General features: G+C 45.4%; 1 protein-coding gene across 1 annotated transcript in view; it reads left to right on the top strand.

Moving 5' to 3' along the window:
• Positions 1 to 5725, top strand: part of plod3 (procollagen-lysine, 2-oxoglutarate 5-dioxygenase 3) — a 38220-nt gene extending 32495 nt beyond the window's left edge. Inside the window, exon 19 of the mRNA XM_079848286.1 lies at positions 4315 to 5725. Coding sequence (XP_079704412.1) covers positions 4315 to 4470 — 156 coding nt within the window. The 3' untranslated portion in view covers positions 4471 to 5725. The remainder of the gene's footprint in view (positions 1 to 4314) is intronic.
• The last annotated feature ends 1780 nt before the right edge of the window (positions 5726 to 7505 follow it).

Raw genomic sequence — 7505 nt, 5'->3', positions numbered from 1 at the left:
AATGTCTGAATGGAACACATAAATATGAGTATAACTATGAGTATATGATATTAAAATATACAATAGACAAAAAGCATAAATGGATCAATACAAGAATAATATTTGAAAGGATTAATGATAGAAATAACCATAAAAGAATAATCATAATAATCATATGCATATTTTTTTCTTATACACCACGTTTAACAAGATTTCATCTTTAATATGAGTGAGTATGTACTTTTATACATTTAAGTTGCATTTAGTTTGGTTCTTTGTTCAATCCTAAACAATTTTTTCATTTTTATTATTTGCATAATAGTTAACCCCCCTCCTTGAACTGCCACCTTACCGTGGTGGAGGGGTTTGAGTACCCGAAGGATCCTAGGAGCTATGTTGTCCGGGGCTATATGCCCCTGGTAGGGTCTCCCAAGGCAAACAGGTCCTAGGTGACGGGTCAGACTAAGAGCGGTTCATTAACCCTTTATGAAGAAATTTAAAACAAGGACCGTGACGTCGCCCGGCATGGCGCAGCCGGGGCCCCACCCTGGAGCCAGGCCCGGAGTTGGGGCTCGTATGTGAGCGCCTGGACTCAGCCCAAAGGAGCGACATGGGGCCGCCCGCCCTTGGGCTCACCACCGGCAGGAGGGACCGTAAGGGGCCGGTGCAAAGTGGATCGGGCGGCAGTCGAAGGCGGGGGCCTCGACAACCCGATCCCTGGACATGGAAACTAGCTCTAGGGACGTGGAACGTCACCTCGCTGGCGGGGAAGGTGCCTGAGATTGTGCGTGAGGTTGAGAGGTACCGACTAGAGATAGTCGGGATCACCTCCACGCACGGATAAGCGGCTTGGGCTCTCCCTTGAGAGAGGATTGACTCTTTACCACTCTGGAGTTGCCCATGGTGAGAGGCGGCGGGCTGGTGTGGGTTTGCTTATAGCCCCCCAGCTCAGCCGCCATGTGTTGGAGTTCAACCCGGTGAATGAGAGGGTCGTTTCCCTGCGCCTTCGGGTCGGGGATCGGTCTCTCACTGTCGTGTGCTCCTACGGGCCGAACGGCAGTGCAGAGTAGCTGGCCCTCTTGGAGTCTCTGGAAGGGGTGCTGGAAAGTGCTCCGACTGGGGACTCCGTCGTTCTACTGGGGGACTTCAACGCCCACGTGGGCAAGACAGTGACACCTGGAGGGGCCTGATTGGGAGGAACGGCCCTCCTGATCTGAGTTACAGCTTGTCCACAACAAACACCATGTTCAAGCATAATGGTGTCCATCAGTGCCCGTGGCACCAGGACACCCTAGGCAGGAGGTCGATGATCGACTTTGTGGTCGTTTCATCCGACCTCCGGCCGCATGTCTTGGACACTCGGGTGAAGAGAGGGGCGGAGCTGTCAACTGATCACCACCTGGTGGTGAGTTGGATCCGATGGCAGGGGAGGAAACTGGACAGACTCGGCAGACCCAAACGTACTGTGAGGGTCTGCTGGGAACATTTGTCCGAGTCCCCTGTCAGAGAGAACTTCAACTCCCACCTCCGGCAGAGCTTCGACCAGATCCCGAGGGAGTCTGGAGATATTGATTCCAAATGGACCATGTTCTCCACCTCCAGTGTCGACATGGCCGCTTGGAGCTGTGGCCGTAAGGTCTCTGGTGCCTGTTGAGGCGGCAATCCCTGAACCCGGTGGTTACTTACCGTAAGTAAGGGATGCCGTCAAGCTGAAGGAGTCCTATCGGGCTTGGCTGGCTTGTGGGACTCCTGAGACAGCTGACGGGTACCGGCAGGCCAAGCGGACTACAGCCCGGCTGGTTGTGAAGGCAAAAAATCGGACCTGGGAGGAGTTCGGTGAGGCCATGGAGAAGGACTATCGGTTGGCCTCAAAGAGATTCTGGCAAACCATCCGGCGCCTCAGGAGTGGGAAGCAGTGCCCTACCAACACGGTTTACAGTGGAAGTGGGCAGCTGTTGACCTCAACTAGGGATGTTGTCGGACGGTGGAAGGAATACTTCAAGGATCTCCTCAATCCCACCGACGCGTCTTGCATTGAGGAAGCAGAGGCTGAGGGCTCGGAGGTGGACTCGTCCATCACCCAAGCTGAAGTCACCGGAAGTGGATGAGATCCGCCCTGAGTACCTCAAGTCTCTGGATGTTGTGAGGCTGTCTTGGCTGACACATCTCTGCAACATCGCGTGGCGGTCGGGGACAGTACCTTTGGACTGGCAGACCGGGGTGGTGGTCCCTCTTTTTAAGAAGGGGGACCGGAGGGTGTGTTCCAACTAGAGGGGGATCACACTTCTCAGCCTCCCCAGGAAAGTCTATGCCAGGGTACTGGAGAGGAGAATATGACCGATAGCAGAACCCCGGATTCAGAAGGAACAGTGCGGGTTTCGTCCAGGTCGTGGAACACTGGACCAGCTCTACTCCACCCTCTCCAGGGTGCTGAAGGGTTCATGGGAGTTTGTCTAACAAATCCACATGTGCTTTGTGGATTTAGAGAAGGCATTTGACTGTCCCTTGCGGCATCCTGTGGAGGGTGCTCTGGGAGTATGCGGTCCGGGGCCCTTTGCTAAGGGCTAGCCGGTCCCTGTACGACCGGAGCAGGAGCTTGGTTCGCATTGCCGGCAGTAACTCAAGACTTGTTCCCGGTGCATGTTGGACTACGGCAGGGCTGCCTTTTGTCACCGGTTCTGTTCATAATTTTTATGGACAGAATTTCTAGGCGCAGCCAGGGGCCGGAGGGGGTCGGGTTTGGGGACCACACGATTTCGTCTCTGCTTTTTGCGGATGATGTTGTCGTGCTGGCCCCATCAGACCAGGACCTTCAGCATGCGCTTGCTGGAGAGTTTCTGCCTCAAGTGGAGGAGTTCAAGTATCTTGGAGTCTTGTTCACGAGTGAGGGAAGGACGGAACGGGAGATTGACAGACGGATCGGTGCAGCTTCTGCAGTAATGCAGTCGATGCACCGGTCTGTCATGGTGAAGAAAGAGCTGAGCTGCAAGGCAAATCTCTCGATTTACCGGTCAATCTACGTTCCTAGAAAGGACAAGATGCCGGATACAGGCGACCGAAATGAGCTTTTCTCCGCAAGGTGGCTGGGCGATGCCTTAGAGATAGGGTTAGAAGCTCGGTCACTCGGGAGGAGCTCAGAGTAGAGCCGCTGCTCCTCCACATCGAGTGGGGCCAGCTGAGGTGGTTCGGGCATCTGTTCCGGATGCTTCCTGGATGCCTTCCCGGGAAGGTGTTCCGGGCATGTCCCACTGTGAGGAGACCCCGGGGAAGACCTAGGACACGCTGGAGGGATTAAGTCTCCCGGCTGTCCTGGGAATGCCTCGGTGTCCCCCCGGAAGAGCTGGAAGAAGTGTCTGGGGAGAGGGAAGTCTGGGCATCTCTGCTTAGACTGCTGCCCCTGCGACCTGGACCCGGATAAGCAGAAGATGATGATGATGATGATGACAAAAGTTAACTGTAAACTACAAACATTAGGGACTTTAAGCAACAGCTGCAACAGAATGGCAACGGCAGCCGGAAGTAAACGGTTAAATGCCGTAGCTAAAGAGCGCAAAAATCACTAAGCAACAGATAAGAGGATGGAGAGGATAATTTAATCATCAGACAAAATACAAAAAAGAATGACGTTGCCGTTTCACCGGCATTAAACTTTTGCTGAAATTAAATGTCTTCAACTGGAAGTGTTCTGTTAAATCTGCTAAACTATAATTACTAAAACTGAAACTAAATATATAAAAACTATATAGAAATGTGTTCACAAAATAAAAACTATACTAAAACTAACAAAACTATTCATGAACTAAACTGAAATTTTAGGAAATTGATATTAAAATAAAAACTAATTTAAAAAATGCAAAACTAAAATAACCTTGGTCCACACCAGAAGCAATATGATGAGACGCAACAAAATCAATCCATAGTCTCAGCCAATCAGAAGAGAGTGTGGGTGGAGTCTCTCTGCAAGCGCACTGCACTCACAACCAAATCAATCCAAAATCACAGCCAATCAGAAGAGTGTGGGGGCGGAGTCTCTGCAAGCACACTACACTCAGTTTATCATTGTCATACTTTGTATGTTGTTGTTCCAGCCGCGACCTCGCAGAAATAGAAGCCATTTCTAAAATAGAATCAGCACTTATCGCTGTCACAGCTCGTCAGGATAAAAACTCTGATTAACATGGAAAACATGGCTTTTATTGCGCATCATGTCGTGTCTGGTTAGGACACGATTTCAATCAAACCTTTCTTATATTTTCATTCAGACATTAGTTAGTAGATAATAGGCCTAATGCACTGGACAGCGGGACTTTAGGTGTGTGTGTTTGTGTGTGTCAGGGTGGAGGTTGCCGGTTTCTGCGTTACGACTGTAAGGTGGAGTCTCCCAGGAAGGGCTGGTCGTTTATGCACCCGGGCCGGTTGACGCACTACCACGAGGGGCTTCCCACCACACAAGGGACTCGATACATCATGGTCTCATTCGTTGACCCTTGAAAATCATGTGAACTTTTTCCTGTGTGTGTGTGTGTGTGTTTGTTTGTGCTTTTTCTGTAAATTATAAATCGAATGTTACATTCGAGCAGATTGTTACAAACGATCTCTGGCACACGTGAGGTCAGAGATTCACTCCTTCAAAAGATTATTGTTTTAAGTGAACTATAAAGCTTGATTTAAAAGCTTGATGAAAAGAGTATTTTTACTTGATTTTGATAGAATATTCAAGGCAGAATTTTTTTTTAAAGAGCAATACTTTCTGAGATAGCTTTTGTACTCAAGCTTTGTACAAACCGCTTTAAATTATTTTGAAAATAAATATTGGAAACAAAAGTGGGTTGATCTGAGCTCATTTACACTATTATGACTTACAAAAATTACAAAATCACTCTTTTATCTTGGAATTGTATGTTTTCAATTCAATTGTTATGTCCCAGTCTAGGGAACAGCGTGGAGTAACATAAATGAAGAACGTCTTTTTACATGCCACTACATGAGCTTCGGAAATGGTATGCCAAAATAACAAGCGAAAACGGAAACTAGCTTTTTATTTAAACGCTACCATAACCTAACAAAGTAAAAGTAAATATATATATATATATTTCACATCCCTAACTCCATATTTATTTCAAACCAGGAGAAAATATACTTTTCAAAATATGGGCGCCCATCTCCTACAAGATAGTGGCATTACTCTATTTACAGATTACCTTTTAATACCGACACAATTATAAAAAAACTCCTACAAGATAGTAACATTTCTCCCCACCTTTTAATATCGGCAGATTACTAACAACACTAGCAACAATAACAGAAGAAATCCACAAAAAAAGATGTCCACAAACCACAGTTTAATACCATATATCCCCACCAATGAGAAACAAACTTCAGTGTTATTAAAAAGAAACAAAAAGAAATATAGCTGCAAGCAGCAAATATCGGGGTTCAAGCACTTTAAGGCCTTTAAGCCAATGCGTGAGAGGGGATTGTTTTATTTAGCAAAGCATGTAACCACAGATCATTGATGGAAAAGACCATTTACAGCCAATACAGGCAATTTACCATAGGAAATATTTGGTTAACAGTTATAGTGCCAGGTATGGTCCAATCTCCATAAAAGTTGGCATGCTTGTTTAGAATCATATGTCGCATGTGCTCACTTAATTTCGTGACATTTAGGATTCATAGGCTTTTGAGTGTATTTTGCCACGCCCATTTTCCAAATAAACCCTGTTATGGCTACCCAAAGGGAAAAGTTCAATATTTGTTTGATAATTATTGAACTAGAGAGTCCAGAGAATTGTACTGCACTAGTTTTTGTTTTATTGAGGTTGAGCGACAAACCTAGGACTAGCTTGCAAAAGTTTTTTTTTCTTACATAATCGTGAATATTTAATGAACGATTTGATTGACAACAGTGGTTCTCAAGGCAAACTTTTTCTTTTTGATAATTATTGACAATCAGAGAATCTTGCTGCATTAGTTTGGTTCCGATCGGACCAAAATCCGAGGACTAGTTTGCAAAAGTAGGTTTTTAAAAAGAAATTCACCAGGCCGACGATCGAATCTGAGGCATTTTGTCCCTCTTGAGGATTCCAACGATACAAGACACTTGTACCGTTTAGGAGTTATGATCCATTTCACACTTTTGTCCGCTGTAGCGCCCCCATCAGGCCAATCGGGGCGAGGCTTGGTCATGTTGTAGACAGTGTGAGAACTACCTGTCCTCAAAGTTTCAAGTCTCTACGACTTAGTCTCTACGAAGTCACTGGTCTGCCTGATCAGTTTTAGGGGAGAATCCTTGGAAAATTCAACAATTACAATAGGGTTCTAATGTAATGCATTTGAACCCCTAAAAAAACAATATATCAGCAAAATTCAATGAAAAACCACCACATACCAACAGACCTGGAAAGAGCATCAGCAATAATATTATCATTTCGTTTCTTGGGTTGTATTTCCAACTTAAATTCCTGCAAAATGAATGACCATCTCATCAGACACTGGTTGTTATTTGACAAATCAGGGGTTATGCTCCATGAACACTTCAGCTGGGAGAGAACTGACGCCTAAATAAACTTCTGTTCTGTAGTTTTGTTGGGGTTTAAAACTCTTTTGCCTCTTTAAAAGTGTAGTCTTCTTACAAAAGACTTTCTCTCGCTCCTCTAGGCAGTCGTCTCTCAGTTCAGCAAATACACATGTTAGAAGTACTTGGTTACAAATCAATTTGCATTTATGAGTTTGAGAGAGTACACACGTGCTATAACTGTACACAGAACAATGAAAGTTCTCCCATCTGATGTACTTCTGTTGTGTGCTGTAATTATCCTGTTTACACATGCCTTACATGTGTGCTCTTTGTGTACAAAGTGTGACACTTGAGTTAATTATATTATGTGAATGATCTGAATGAGAACATTGTTAAACCTGTGTAAAATGAGGACTTTTTGTGTAGAGTTTTGCAGAATTAAGAAAAATTGAGAAAAAGCTACTGTACTGTACCGTCAGGATTAGGCACAAGGATGCACGGGATCTGCAGATACTTTACCTCCTCTTTCATAATCTCCCGTTTAACTGGAATTGCAATTTTAAGGATGTTGACATATGGAAGCTTATCCCTCAATTTCAATATCGTGCATCACAGTCTCAGCAAATAAGGAAGATCTTTGATCAACATACAGTCTCTTGACATCTAATCTGGAAGATAAGATAACATTTGTTCAATGTTTAACAGAACGCAATGTAGTCTTAGGGCCCCATCTTACACCCGGCGCAATGCAGCGGCAAGCGCGACGCAAGTGTGTTTTTCCTGCGCCACGTTGTTTAAATAGCAAATGCATTTACGCCCATTTGTGCGCCATTGACCAACTGAAACCTGGTCTAAAGTCAATGGCACAATATTTTAACGATCAAAGCAAAGTGTGTGGAAACCAGCAGTTTTTCTAGTTGGATGTTGAAGTCTCCCAGAACTACCATCCTCAGGGAATGATGACAGAAACACATCAAACTCCTCCAAGAAGTTACCAAGCTGACCT

This window comes from Squalius cephalus, assembly GCF_949319135.1.
Source record: "Squalius cephalus genome assembly, chromosome: 18".
NCBI lineage: Eukaryota > Metazoa > Chordata > Actinopteri > Cypriniformes > Leuciscidae > Squalius > Squalius cephalus.
Note: the sequence above shows the minus strand (reverse complement) of the source record. Positions and strands in the feature narration are given on the sequence as shown.